The sequence below is a fragment of the Macaca thibetana genome, chromosome X, assembly GCF_024542745.1.
Source record: "Macaca thibetana thibetana isolate TM-01 chromosome X, ASM2454274v1, whole genome shotgun sequence".
Taxonomy (NCBI): domain Eukaryota; kingdom Metazoa; phylum Chordata; class Mammalia; order Primates; family Cercopithecidae; genus Macaca; species Macaca thibetana.
In genome coordinates, this window is record NC_065598.1 from 80176963 (window position 1) to 80192218 (window position 15256).

Genomic DNA, 15256 nt, shown 5'->3' on the forward strand with positions numbered 1-15256 from the left:
TAGTATATATATACACTATATATAGTGTATATATATATATACACTATATTTAATATCAGAAATAAGTTTAGGAATTCAAAAGCGCTTGGGACGTGTTGGCAAACTAATTTTTTAAAAATGTGGCTACGGCAAACTGTGGTCGCTTCATAAAGCCTATGTAACTCTCCACTACCAACAGTACTTCCTGTTTTTTTTTTTTTTTTTTTTTTTTTTTTTTTTTAATCAAACAGAAAAATCACCTTCTCCCTTTTTTGTACTACGGAATTTAATGCAAGATAAATTCTAACTTACAAACCATGCTGGCATTTGGATATTTAAGGTTTCATGTGTAACTTTTTAAATCGCTTTTTCTTTTTTTTTTTTTTTTTTTTTTTTTGAGACGGAGTTTCACTCTTGTTGCCCAGGCTGGAGTGAAATTGGCGCAATCTTGGCTCACTGCAACCTCTGCCTCCTGGGTTCAAATGATTCTCCTGTCTCAGCCTCCCGAGTAGCTGGGATTACAGGCATGCACCACTACCCCCAGCTAATTTTGTATTTTTAGTAGAGACGGGGTTTCTACATGTTGGTCAGGCTAGTCTCAAATTCCCCTGACCTCAGGTGATCCACCGCCTCAGCCTCCCAAAGTGCTGGGATTACAGGCATGAGCCACTGTGCCCGGCCGGCTGTTTCTTGATAGACTGCTTTCCTGCTGCTAAAAATAATTTTATCATACTAAAAAGCAAACCTACATATTTGTTATAAATGGTAGCAACTTCAGAGAGAATGAATTTGGAAAGAGAAAGAAAAAGTGACCTGAGCAATATTAGTTCATAGGAAACATAAAAGTAAATAACCTAATTGGTAACATTTTGACAATTTTTAAGAAACGAATGCAGTTAGTACATTCTCTATAATTGTCCACCTAAAATTAGATGCTTAATATCTTTTGAAGAATAAGTTAGTTCCCATAACTAGACAGTTGGAATTACAGCAAAACAGTCATCCACAGAAGCTCTATTGCCCAGCGTTTAGAAATGTGAATACAAAGCAAACCCTAACTTGGCAATTACATATATATATATATATTTATAAGCATTTAGCTAAAATTTATTTAGTGAATAATTGAAACATACATAATTTGCCAGTATAATGTAAGCTTGGATTTCCATATTCTAAAAGTACTTTTATGTTTTTCTAAATATTTCAAAGAAACTTATGTCTATAATTTAATATCTTCAAGTATAGTTCCTTTCTCTCTTATGTATTAGCAACCAAACTGAATTTTAGGTGATCAAGCATAACATTTTATTCAAAGTATATGATGGAATTCACTATACTGTAAGACTAAAACCAGGAACAGTGCATCCATTAGTATATGTTGTGAATAATCACTATCAATGCCACTATATTCCCACATAAAAAGGCAAATAGCCCACTATTGATTTATTCTGCTAATTTCAACAATCATTGATCTTGAGGTACATGCCAAAAATGCCTGAATAAGCTTTGAAATGTAAAACAAAAATGTTTTGAAGAAGTTTAATTGCAGTTGGCCAATATATATTTAATATGGTTTGCATTTTTATTTTGAAATAGTATTGTGACTTAAAGGATTTCTAGGTCCTAAAATCTGGAAAAGGGATCTAGAAAAATTTGGACTCCATGATTAATTTGGATTCAATCTTTCTGTGCTTTTTTTTTCTTTATAACAGGAATGGGGTGGCAGTTGGGGGGAATAAAACTTCTTATGCTATATAGGTCATGTACTGTGAGAAATAACACAAAACTATGGATTTAAAAACAACATATGCAGAAATAACCACCAATCTCTGTCTACCTCCACATCACTTTATCATAGAAGTTCATTGTGATTAAAAAGCTTAAAAGATTTTAAGAGAAAAGGTAGTTTGAGAAGTAGAAAGGAAGTAGGAAGGAAATTGTGCAAAAAAAACAAAAAAAAAAGAAACAGTTTATTAGATACTCTGACCCTGGGACACACTGTTCCTTTCCCCAAAAATATCTTCCCTGATAAGAACTGAATTTAAAATTATTCTCACCTTGTTAGATTGCCTGAAGATCCAGCAACTAGAAACTTGATTAATGCACAACTTCCTTAAAAATGCCAATTAACTATTAGCCACTGACAGAAAAATGTAAATTAATTTAATAGGATAGTTTTCCTTTCAACTTTTTAGCTGGAAATATCTGTTCTGAGAGAATGGATATCCTGATTTGGGGAAGAGGAAGAGGAAGGAACAAGGAGTAGTGACTACAACCACACAGAATCTTTCTGGGGATAGGGTATACTTCGTTGATGGAGTATTGCCGTGAGGTGCTCAGGGAGGATAGATAGCATGAAGGGGCTGGAAAGCCAGCAGAAAGAGAATGTACAGAATACCACAAATATGCTTTGCCTACTTTAAAGCCTAAGTTTTCTCGTGGGCCTTCGGGTCAATATAAATGGTTGTTTTCCTTCTTCATATATGAAAGACTTCTATCTAGAAAATACTAGTCAATCTGTATGCAAGTTTCTCTGGGCACTACTATTTTAACATGTTGTTCCAATGGGCAGACATTATAAATACCAAGCATCTGTTCTTAAGGTTGTGGGTTGCCTAAACATATGGAATCCCTTTGAGCCAAACACAGGTGCTATCAAAACTGCTTTATTGTGTTGAATTACCAATGACAATAAATTACAAAAAACAATGTTTAGACATTGCTGAGTCTAACAAAATAGGCTAAAGTTTGATCTTTGTGAAAGGACTTGAAACCATTTTTTTTCCCCCCACAAAAATCCCCATCACCAGCACTGCATTCTAATTTTCTTGAAAATTGTTTCCTGAGTTTATTCCTGGTAGTATGTGCTTAAGGACAACAGGTTGTTAGTCTATTTGAGCAAACCTGATGTTTTCTCTAAGAAAAACAAATTCAATATCCTCCCGCTTCAAGAACAATAAAACCCCAAACTGTGCTATCATTAAATACTACCAAAAACCATTAACTAGAAAAACACAACGCAAAATAATTATTCAAGAACCCATTAGAAACCACAGTATTCTAAAGTCTTATAGAAAAGATGTGTTTTTACTAGTTAAGCATTGATAGAAGGCCCATCAAAAAATGTTCAAATCTGCATTTTTGGCTATAGAATTCTAGCCAAACTGGACAGGATTAGGCATCCTTACCTGGGCTCCTTCTACAAAATTGCAGTATATTTTGAAGCTTTCCCATATAATAAGGTTTCCCCCTACTACTGTTGTTAAGCTAGCATATTTGAGTTTTTCAGTAGAAAACCCTCAAACAATTATCGGGTACATCCAGTAGCATATCTGTGTCTTTTATACACTGTCGGTCCTCACTGGGTGATCAGAAATCATGCTGTTCATTGTTTAATTCTTATAGTGTTCCTTTTATGATAGGACTGTATGGCATGATCTTTCTGAGCAAGCTAATTTAAAATTAATTAAGACTGTCTACTTTTTAAAGCCATTGATTATAGAAAACTTGGAAGTTATTTTGTAATCATTTTTCATTTTCCAATTTCACTTCCCCTAATTTTATTACTTAAAATACATCGATGGAAATAGTAGCTCTGTCCTGAAAACTTCAACACCAAATTCACACCTCTGAGTTTGACGTATCAATTCTGATAGGAAGAAGGTATAACAGCACAAGATAATGACAGAAGGAAAATAAGTCAGAATATATACATACAAACTGTTACATGCAAGTACATATAGTAATAAAGCAAATGAGAAAAAAAAAGCCAAATGGAACATAAAAAGCCATAAGACATGATACCTACTTCTAAGTAATTATTTTTCATGTGGCATAAATTGTTCTTTAATCTCTTTCAATTATTTCCAAAAGATACCTCAAAATAAGAATACATACTTTTATATATCACTCCCAGGAAAAAGATCTTTGTGCATGGGGTATAGATTATTTACATTACAAAGAGAATATGTATAGTTTCTTTTATTAAATACCAAAGTTACAAGTTTCCTAGTCTAAATTGTATAATTCAGCACTCAGTAATCAACTTTCTCTCTGAATGAAGCAAAGTAAAATACATAGCAAATAGTACACCTAACGCACACAAGTAGTTCACTTATATTCACTAAAGAAAACTGTGATATCCTCCAGTTTACATTCATGAATTCTTTCTGTCAGCAGTAGTAGTAGTAGTAGTAGTAGTAGTAGTAGTTGCTGCTGCTGTTGTTGTAGTAATGGTATTTTCTTCAACAACGTGAAATTATTCTTTAGCATTTCATCATTTAGAGAAAAGAATACATACTACACAGTGGTTCTGAATTATACATTAAATAAGACCAATTTGGCCAGTTTTTTTTATAAATATGATTTTGAAATGTGCTCAAATTTTATGTAGACCATTATTATTATTCATATTTAAAATGTTAGTTTATCTTTATGAAGTAAAATGATTAAGTAGCATTGTCTAAAATTTACTGTAATACAATATACTATATCATGTGTGCTATATGCACAAGTCCACTACAGTAAGATGTCAACTGTATTATCATAGGATTCAAGGTAGAATAATATGCTACACTGTACTTCAAAGCACATCGAAGTCAGAAAAACAACAGTGTAGTTCATTTATAAAGGGGATAGATGGTGATTAAATCCAATTGGTTAACTTGAAAGTCGGTTTATATAACACCAGGATAGTGTCAACACCACATACTTCATTTTCAAAGGCTTAACTATGACCTATTTATAAGATTACACCAACAGTATAAAGCCTTTGGAAAAAAAAAAAAGCTTCACTTGTACTAAATTTCCATGTGATGTAAAATTTACAGAAGCCTTATAAAAACCTTTATTTCTAAATGAGGCCACTTATGGATAATATACAGATCTGCCTACACACATTATCTGAGATGTAATTCTTCTATAAAAACTTTGGCACCAACTATATCAAGAATTCATATATTAGCACAAATGTATTTTGCTCTGGCACCAAACCACTATGTTTACATTTTAGTACAGTGAGTCAAATGAAGGGAGTCCTTTGGTTTTACAGAATAACTAGCTTTTATAATATGTTTTTATTGTTTTTCTTTTTTTAAAAAAGTCTATCATTCAGGATCTGATGTTAAAAAATACTAACATTGCTTGTCATTATACTACTATATATATATATACTGATTGTTGGTAATGACGCCCCAAACCATAATTGTATGAAACAAGAAAAAAATATTAAAGTAACTTTATTTGAAAGGAATTTTAGAAGCTAGTGTGCAGAGAAGTTGTGAGGACCTGGTGGACACCAATTATATGCTTAAATAAACACTTGAACACTACTGCAAACACAGAGTATAAATATTGTGGACCTGTGCATGGTTTTTTAAATCTCACTTCCCCTAAAAATGGGGATTTAATATTACTTAATATTCAAGTAATTAAGCAGAAAACGATGCCTTTGATAAGATTAGGAAAAAAGCCACACATTTAATTTCATCTTCATCCAGTTTGGCCTAGGAACACCACAAATCTTACAGGCCAGTTGATGTTCGCTTTTTCATGCTCCGTCGCTGGGCTAAGCTTGAAGCAGCCACAGGCTCTAGGACTGGTTGAAAGGTCTTGTGAGTCAGGGCAGAGTATGTTGCAACCATTGCTCCCTAAAGTAATGAGAAAATGTCACAAACTAAGTACAAATTCTGGAGTTAAAAAAAAACCATTCACATGATATTATGAGACATACATCTAGAACAAAATGTCTTTTCCTAGGAAAATAATTGAATATATTAGATCTGTGCACTGATGAATCAATATTACTTGTATGTTTTTCATTTCAATAACTATGCATTTTACAAAAAATTGTTAAAACACTAATATTTAAAACCTTGGTTCAATGTATATAGATATAGGAATGGTTTCATGAACAGTTATAAATTAAGAACAGCAATCTTTTGTTTCAATATGAAACTTGCATTTAGCCCAATCCTAATTCCAGCATCTCTCAAAAGCAAGGCGGGTACAATCAAGAAATTTTTATTGTTTCATCTGAAAGGCAGTGGTAAAGTAAGCTAAGAAAAGCACATGGTTGTTAATATAAAAAAATCTATCTTTAAAAAATAAAGATATTTTAAGGAATTATTTAAGTATCATTAGCAAGTGGCACACAATGGGTTTATTACGTATCGGATATTTTGAAGGCACATAAAAGTATGTTTGTTTTACCTTAACAACATGTGACACATCATTTCTCTTTGGCTGATCATTTGGCAACTGGTCTCTGTGAGTTATCCATGGGTGCTTTAATATTTGTTCAGTAGTATACCGCTGACGTGGGTCCATATGAAGCATATGGGAAAGCAAATCCTAAATTAAAATTTAAAAAAGCGTGTGTGTATATATATATACACACACATATACATACATACATATAATTTTACATTTACTGAAAATGTGACAGCATCGATAGCCTTGCGATCTATTTATTTTACCTACATTTATGCAAAGTAAAATCTATACTCTACACAGTTAACTCTCAAGAGAATCTTGAGAGAGATTTTTCAATATATATTAAATCCCTATACAACACTTTTAAATCGGAAGATGCCAAATCTGTGGAATTAGATGTGTGATTAATGAGGGAGGAGGAAAACGTAAAATGGCAGAAGTTATCCTGGAATATGCTAAATGTTCAGCAGGATACAGCAGCTACTGAACTTTGCTGTTAAGCTGGGCCCCAAGGTGTAAGGGTACGTGTACACAGATAAAACACAGAAGGGAGGGCCCCATGTAGTTAATCCATTCAATAAATGGTGGCTTACTATATAACATATTAAGAAAGCAAACCATAAATCCAATGTTAGCAACTGGCTTCTATCATAGCAGTGCTCAGAGCATTGTAAGTTCTTCATCAGAGTAAGTGTGAGTTTGCTTGTTATCTCTGTTGTAACAAAAAAAGTTGTAAATTTAATACAACCACACAGGAAGTTTTCAGTATATTAAGAGATGTAATACTTTTAAATAAACTGTCTCTCCAAAGTGTCTTTTAGAGAAATGAGAAGGAAACTCCTTAAGAAGCATTTTCGGAGAATCTGGCAAGATGGCCAAATAACAGCTCTGGTCTGCAGCTCCCAGCGAGACTAACACAGAAGGTGGGTGATTTTTCCATTTACAACTGAGGTACCCAGTTCATCTCATTGGGACTGGTTAGCCAGTGGGTCCAACCCACAGAGGGTGAGCAGAAGTAGGGTGGGAGCATTGCCCCACACGAGAAATGCAAGGAGCCAGGGGACCTCTCTCCCTTAGCCAAGCAAAGCCTTGAAGGACTGTGCTACCCAGCCCAGATACTATGCTTTTCCCACGGTTTTTGCAATCCACAAATCAGGAGATTTCCTGGTGTGCCTACACCACCAGGGCCCTGGGTTTCAAGGACAATACGGGGCAACTGTTTGGGCAAACACTGAGCTAGCTGCATTTTTTTTTTTTTCATACCCCAGTAGTGCCTGGAATCCCAGCGAGACAGAACCATTCACTCCTCTGGAAATGGGGCCGAAGCCAGGGAGCCAAGTGGTCTCGCTCAGTGGGTCCCACTCCCACGGAGCCCAGCAAGCTAAGAACCACTGGCTTGACATTCTTACTGCCAGCACAGCAGTCTGAAGTCAAACTGGGACAACTGAATTTGGTGGGGGGAGAGGTGTCCACCGTTACCGAGGCTTGAGTAGGCGGTTTTCCCCTGACAATACTAAGGGGGCCAGGAGGTTTGGACTGGGCAGAATTCACCACAGCGCAGCAAAGCGGCTGTGACCAGATTGCCTCTCTAAATTCCTCCTCTCTGGGCAGGGCATCTCTGAAAGGCAGCAGCCCCAGTCAGGGGCTTATAGATAAAACCCCCTTTTCCCTGGGACAGAGCACCTGGGGGAAGGGGCAACTGTGGGCGCAGCTTCAGCAGACTTAAACTTTCCTGCCCCCCGGCTCTGAAGAGAGCAGCTGATCCTGACAAGGAGGATTCTCCCAGCACAGCGCTCTAGCTCTGCTAAGGGACAGACTGCCTCCTAAAGTGGGTCCCTGACCCCTGTGCCTCCTGACTGGGAGAGACCTCCCAACAGGGGATCAACAGACACATCATACAGGAGAGCACCAGCTGGCATCAGGCTGGTGCCACTCTGGGACGAAGCTTCCAGAGGAAGGAGTAGGAAGCAATCTTTGCTGTTCTGCAGCCTCCACTGGTGATACCCAGGTGAACAGGGGCTGGAGTGGACCTCCAGAAAGCTGCAGCAGACTTGCAGAAGAGGGGCCAGACTGTTAGAAGAAAAACTAACAAACAGAAAGCAACAACATCAACATCAACAAAAAGAACCCCCACACAAAAACTCTATTCAAAAGTCATTAGCCTCAAACATCAAAGACAGAAAAATCCACAAAAATGAGGAAAAACCAGCACAAAAACGCTGAAAATTCCAAAAAACAGAATTCCTATTTTCCTCCAAATGACCGCAACTCCTCTCCAGCAAGGGCATAAAACTGGACAGAGAATGATACTGATGAATTGACAGAAGTAGGCTTCAGAAGGTGGGTGGTAATAAAGTCCTCTGAGCTAAAGGAGCATGTTCTAACCCAATCCCAGGAAGGTAAGAAACTTGATAAAAGGTTACAGGAACTGCTAACTAGAATAATCAGTCTAGAGAGGAACATAAATGACCTGATGGAGCTGAAAAACAGCATGAGAACTTCGTGAAGCATTCACAAGTATGGATAGTTGAATGGATCTAGTTGAATCGATCAAGTGGAAGAAATGATATCAGAGATTGAAAATCAAATTAATGAAACAAAACATGAAGATTAGAGAAAAAATAATTAAAAGGAATGAACAAAGCCTCCAACAAATATGAGACTATGTGAAAAGACCAAATCTACGATTGACTGATGTACCTGAAAGTAATGGTGGGGAGAATGGAACCAAGTTGGAAAACACAATTCAGGATATCATCAAGGAGAACTTCCCCAACCTAGCGAGACAGGCCAACATTCAAATTCAGGAAATACAGAGAACACCACTAAGATACTCCTTGAGAAGAGCAATCCCAGGACACATAATCATCAGCTACTCCAAGTTTGAAACAAAGGAAAAAATGTTAAGGGTAGCCCGAGAGAAAGGTCGGGTTAACCTACAAAGGGAAGCTCATCAGACTAACAGTAGATCTCTCTGCAGAAACCCTACAAGCCTGAAGACAGTGAGGGCCAATATTCAACATTCTTAAAGAAAAGAATTTTCAAACCAAAATTTCATATACAGTCAAACTAAGCTTCATAAGCAAAGGAGAAATAAAATCCTTTCCAGACAAGCAAATGCTATGAGATTTTGTCACCACCAGGTCTGCTTAAAAGAGTTCCTGAAGGAAGCATTAAATATGGAAAGGAAAAACTGGTACCAGCCACTGTAAAAACACACCAAAATATAAAGACCAATGACAATATGAGGAAACTGCAACAACTAATGTATAAAATAACCAGCTGGCATCATGATGACAGGATCAAATTCACACATAACAATATTAATCTTTAATGTAAATGGGCTAAATGCTTTCCATAAACAGAACCAATGACAAAAACCACGATTATCTCAATAGATGCAAAAAAGGCCTTCAATAAAATTCAACACCACTTCATGCTAAAAACTCTCAATAAACTAAGTATTGATGAAACATACCTAGAAATAGTAAGAGCTATTTATGACAAACGCATAGCCAATATCATATTGAATGGGAAAAAGCTCGAAGCATTCCCACTGAATACCGACACAAGACAAGGATGCCCTCTCTCATCATTCCTATTCAACATAGTATTGGAAGTTCTGGCCAGGGAAATCAGGCAAGAAAAAGAAATAAAGGTATTCAAATAGGAAGAGAGGAAGTCAAATTGTCTCTGTTTACAAATCACATAATTGTATATTTAGAAAACCCCATTGTCTCTGCCTAAAAACTCTTTAAGCTGATAAGCAACTTCAGCAAAGTCTCAGGATACAAAATCAATGTGCAAAACCCACAAACATTCCTATACACCAATAATAGACAAGCAGAGAGCCAAATCGTAAGTAAACTCCCATTCACAATTGCTATAAAGTGAATAAAGGAATACAACTTACAAGGGATATGAAGGACCTCTTCAAGGAGAACCACAAACCACTGCTCAAAGAAATAAGAGGACACAAACAAATGGAAAAACATTCCATGCTCATGGATAGGAAGAATCAATATCGTGAAAATGGCCATAGTGCCCAAAGTAATTTATACATTCAATGCTATCCCCATCAAGCTACCACTGACTTTCTTTGCAGAATTAGAAAATACTAATTTAAGTTTCATATGGAACCAAAAAAGAGACCCTATAGCCAAAACAATCCTAAGCAAAAAGAATAAATCTGGAGGCATCAGGCTACCTGATTTCAAACTATACTACAAGGCTACAGTAACCAAAACAGCATGGTGCTGGTACCAAAACAGATATATAGACCAATGGAACAGAACAGAGACCTCAGAAATAACACCAAACATCTACAACCATTTGATTTTTGACAAACCTACAAAAATAAGCAATGGGAAAAGGAGTCCCTATTTAACAAATGGTGCTGGGAAAACTGGCTAGCCATATTTAGAAAACAGAAATTGGACCCCTTCCTTATACCTTATATAAAAATTAACTCAAGATGGATTAAAGACTTAAATATAAAACCTAAAACCATAAAAGCCCTACAAGAAAACCTGGGTTATACCATTAAGGACACAGGCATGGGCAAAGACTTTATGACTAAAACACCAAAAGTACTTGCAACAGAAGCCAAATTTGAAAAATGGGATGTAATTAAAGAGCTTTTGCACAGCAAAAGAAACTATCATCGGCATGAACAGGCAACCTACAGAAGGGGCTAAAATTTTTGCCATCTATCCATCTGACAAAGGTCTAATATCCACAATCTACAAGAAACTTAAACAAATTTAGAAGAAGAAAACCACCCCATCAAAAAGTGGGCAAAGGATATGAACAGACACTTCTCAAAAGAAGACATTTATGTGGCCAAAAACATATGAAAAAAAGCTCACCATCACTGGTCATTAGAGAAATGCAAATTGAAACCACAATGAGATACCATCTCATGCCAGTTAGAGTGGCAGTCATTAAAAAGTCAGGAAACAACAGATGCTGGCGAGGATGTGGAGAAACAGGAATGCTTTTACACTGTTGGTGGGAGTGTAAATTAGTTCAACCATTGTGGAAGACAGTGTGGCAATTCCTCAAGGATCTAGAACCAGAAATACCATTTGACCAAGCAATCCCATTACTGGGTATAGACCCAAAGATTATAAATCATTCTTGTATAAAGACACATGCACATGTATGTTTATTGCAGCACTATTTACAATAGTACAAACTTGGAACCAACCCAAATGCCCATCGATGACAGACTGGATAAAGAATAGATGGCATATATACAACATGGAATATTATGCAGCCATCATGTCCTTTGCAGGCACATGGATGAAGATGGAAACCATCATTCTCAGCAAGCTAACGCAGGAACAGAAAACCAAACAGTGGGTATTCTCACTCATAAGTGGGAGTTGAACAATGAGAACATATGGACACGGGGAGGGGAACATCACAAACTGCAGCCTATCAGGGGTTAGAGGCAAGGGGAGGGAGACGGGTGGGGGAGAGCATTAGGACAAATACCTAATGCTTGCGGGGCTTAAAGCCTAGATGACGGGTTGCTAGGTGCAACAAACCACCATGGCACATGTATACCTACATAACAAATCTGCACATTCTGCACATGTATCCCAGAACTTAAAGTAAAATTAAAAAAAAAAAAACTGTTCTAATATAGAAACAAAATCATTGTATGCAAATGTTTCATCAATCGCAGAAGCAGTGAAACTAAAGACTCTAAGTAGTACTATCAGATTGTGAAGAATAATGTAATTGGTTGAAACCATGTAAGGGACTAGGGCAACCAATCAAAAGCCATACTGGGGAAAAATGTGCAAAAATAAATGGACAATTAATACTAAAAAGAAGATAACCAAGATTTCAATGAAACAAACCTAAATGGTTATTGGAAAAATGATAAAATTTCAATAGTCCGAGGATTTCTTCTTCTGGGCAAGATGAAATGCCAAGGACTGGATGTACCTATCTGCCCAAAACAACCAATTAAAAAAAGAACATAAAATATAGAATATGTCAATAGTTTTCAGGTTATCAGATGTTAGGTAATAAAAGAAAGTGATTCCTAGTGGGAAACAATCCGGTTAGCATTGTGATTGCTTCTGCTTACCAACCTGAGAGAGTTTTCTAGCTGCTGTGCAGGTAAGGGAAACTCAGGTGAAGCCTGGTTGGTTTGAGCTGAGGAGATAGAACTGAGACTCAGGGGAGACCAAGGCAGACATAGTTAGCAGGACAGGGTATGAAAGGGATGAGAGGAGCAGAGAGAGAGAATTACAAGGCTCTATAAAAGGTCTCACTAAAGTATCTAGCAGATTACTACTAATAAAGACATGTGAGGAAACAACCCAAGACCTTGGAAAGAACTATCTGAAAGGATTGGATGAAAATCAGGACTCACAGAGGTGGGGTGTATTGCCTGTTTCCACTCGCCAAAATGGAAAACATCATAATTCATGAAGTATATTACAGAGTATTTCGAAGCATTTTGCCTAAATAGTGAGTAGCCCTAAACACTAGTCTGGCCCTGCCTAAAAAAATTTAAAAGGAGGACTCAAAAGTATGAAACTGTTTCCAATAACTTAACTGCTGCCCAGAATAAAGTTCAAGCATACTCACAGGAAAATGAAGAGCAACCTAAACCAAAAATTAGAGGAAAATAAATAATAAACATCACAGAAGAAATAAACAAAATAGAGAAAAAAACAAATGATAAATGAAAAAGAGTTGGTTTTATGAAAAGATAAACACAATTGACCAACCTTTAATGGGACTAAGAAAAAAGAGAGATGATTGAAATAAATAAAATCCAATGGAAAAGAAGACATTACAATGATATCACAGAAATAGAATTATGAGACTATTACAAACAACTATATGCCAACAAATTGGAACACCTAGAAGAAATTGATACATTTCTGGATAAATAAAATCTATCAAAATCGAATCGATAAAATAGAAAATATGAACAGACCAATAACAAGTAGCAGGATTAAATCAGTTACAAAAAGTCTCCCATCAATGCAAATTCCGTTATCTGATGCCTTCACTGATGAATACTTAAGAACAAATACCAATCCTTTTCAAACGATTCTAAAGAATTAAAGAGGAGAGAATCCTTCCAAACTCATTGTATGAAGCCAGATTAACCCTACTGTTCTAACCAGACAGAAAGAACATAACAACAACAAAAACTATAGGCCGATAGCCTTTAAGAACATAGATGCAAAAATCCCCAACAAAATACGAGCAAACTAAGTTTAACAGCACATTAAAAACATCATTCAACATTATCACGAATAATTTATCTCAGGAATAAAAGGATGGCTCAACATATGCAAATGAATACACATAATACATCACATCAACAGAATCAAGGACAAACGCCATAGGATAAATTTAAAATGCAGAAAAAGCATTTGATAAAATTCAACATCCATTCATGATAAAAAAAATTAAACAAATTAGGTATAGAAGAAACATACCTCAACATAATAAAGGTCACATATGACAAACCCACAAGTAACATCATACTGAATCGGGGGAGGTTGAAAGCTTTTCCTGTATGATCTGGAATAAGACAAATATGCCCACTTTTACCACTTTTATTCAGCATAGTACTGGAAGTCCTAGCCAGAATATTGGGCAAAAGAAGTAAGGGGCATGCAAATTGGAAAGAAGGAAGTAATACTGTTACTGTTTACAGATGACATTATCTTATTTATAGAAAACCCTAAAGATGCGACCAAAAATTGTTAGAATAAACAAAGTGCAGTAAAGTTGCAGGATACAAAAGCAACATACATAAATCATTAGCATTTCTATATGACAATAGTGAACTGTCTGAAAAAGAAATCGAGAGAGCAATTCCATTTAGGAGCTGCAAAAAAATAAAGTAGACAGGAATAAATTTAACTAAGGATGTGAATGATCTCTACAATGAAAACTATAAAACACTGATGGAAGAAACAGAAGAGGATACAAATAAATGGAAAAATATTCCATTTTCATGGATAGCAATAATTAATATTGTTGATATATCTATACTACCCAAATCAATCTATAGATTCAGTGCAATCTCTATCAAGGTATCAATGGAATTCTTCACAGACACAGAAAACAATTACAAAATTCGTATGGAAGCACAAAAGACTCCAAACAGCCAAAGCCATTTTGAGCAAAAAGAACAAAGCTGGAGGCATAACACTGACTTCAAAGTATTCTATAAAGCTACAGTAACGAAAACAGGATGGTGTTGGCATAAAAATAAACATATAGACCAATGGAACAGAACAAACAACACAGAAATGTATTGATGCTCTTACAACCAACTGATTTTCAATAAAGGCACCAGGAACACACAATGGGTAAAGGACAGTCTCTTCAATAGACAGTGCCAAGAAAACTGGACATCTATATGTGGAAGAATAAAACTAGACCACCATCTTTTACCATATATAAAAATCAACACAAAATGGATTGAACACTTAAATGTAAGACCTGAAACTATAAAACTACTAGAAGAAAACATGGGGGAAATGCTTTATGACATTGGTCTGGATAAGAATTTTTGGGTAAGAATTCAAAAATACAGGCAAGAAAAGCAAAAACAGACAAATGGGATTACCTCAAACGAAAAAGTTACTGCCCAACAAAGGAAATAATCAACAGAGGAAAGAAACAATCTATAGAATAGTAGAAAATATTTGCAAAGTATATATCTGAAAAGGGATTAATATCCAGAATATATGAAACATTCAAACAACTTAATAGCAAAAAAATACATAATTTGATTAAAAAATGGTCAAAAAATCTAAATAGACATTTTTCAAAAGAATAAATACAAATATCCAATAGGTATATGGAAAAATGCTCAATATCACTAATTATCACAGAAATACAAATCAAAACCATAATGGGATATTATCTCACCCCAATTAGAATGGCTAGTACAAAAATGACAAATGCTGCCATGGATGTGAAGAACTGGGAAATGTGCTATACTATTGGTGGGAACATAAACTAGTACAGCCACTATGGAAAACTGTATGGAGTTCCCTCAAAAAATTAAAAA

General features: G+C 35.7%; 1 protein-coding gene across 5 annotated transcripts in view; it reads right to left on the bottom strand.

Annotated features, from left to right (window-relative positions):
• Positions 1–345: 345 nt before the first annotated feature.
• The window catches only part of RPS6KA6 (ribosomal protein S6 kinase A6), a 132841-nt gene continuing 117930 nt past the window's right edge, over positions 346–15256 (bottom strand). For 4 of the 5 annotated variants that reach the window (XM_050776337.1, XM_050776335.1, XM_050776340.1 and 1 more), the window contains 2 exons: positions 6190–6330; positions 346–5627 (listed from right to left, as the gene is read on the bottom strand). In XM_050776337.1, the coding sequence (XP_050632294.1) occupies positions 5502–5627; positions 6190–6330 (267 nt within the window). In that variant the 3' untranslated portion in view covers positions 346–5501. The remainder of the gene's footprint in view (positions 5628–6189; positions 6331–15256) is intronic. The other variant, XM_050776336.1, reaches the window with a different exon arrangement.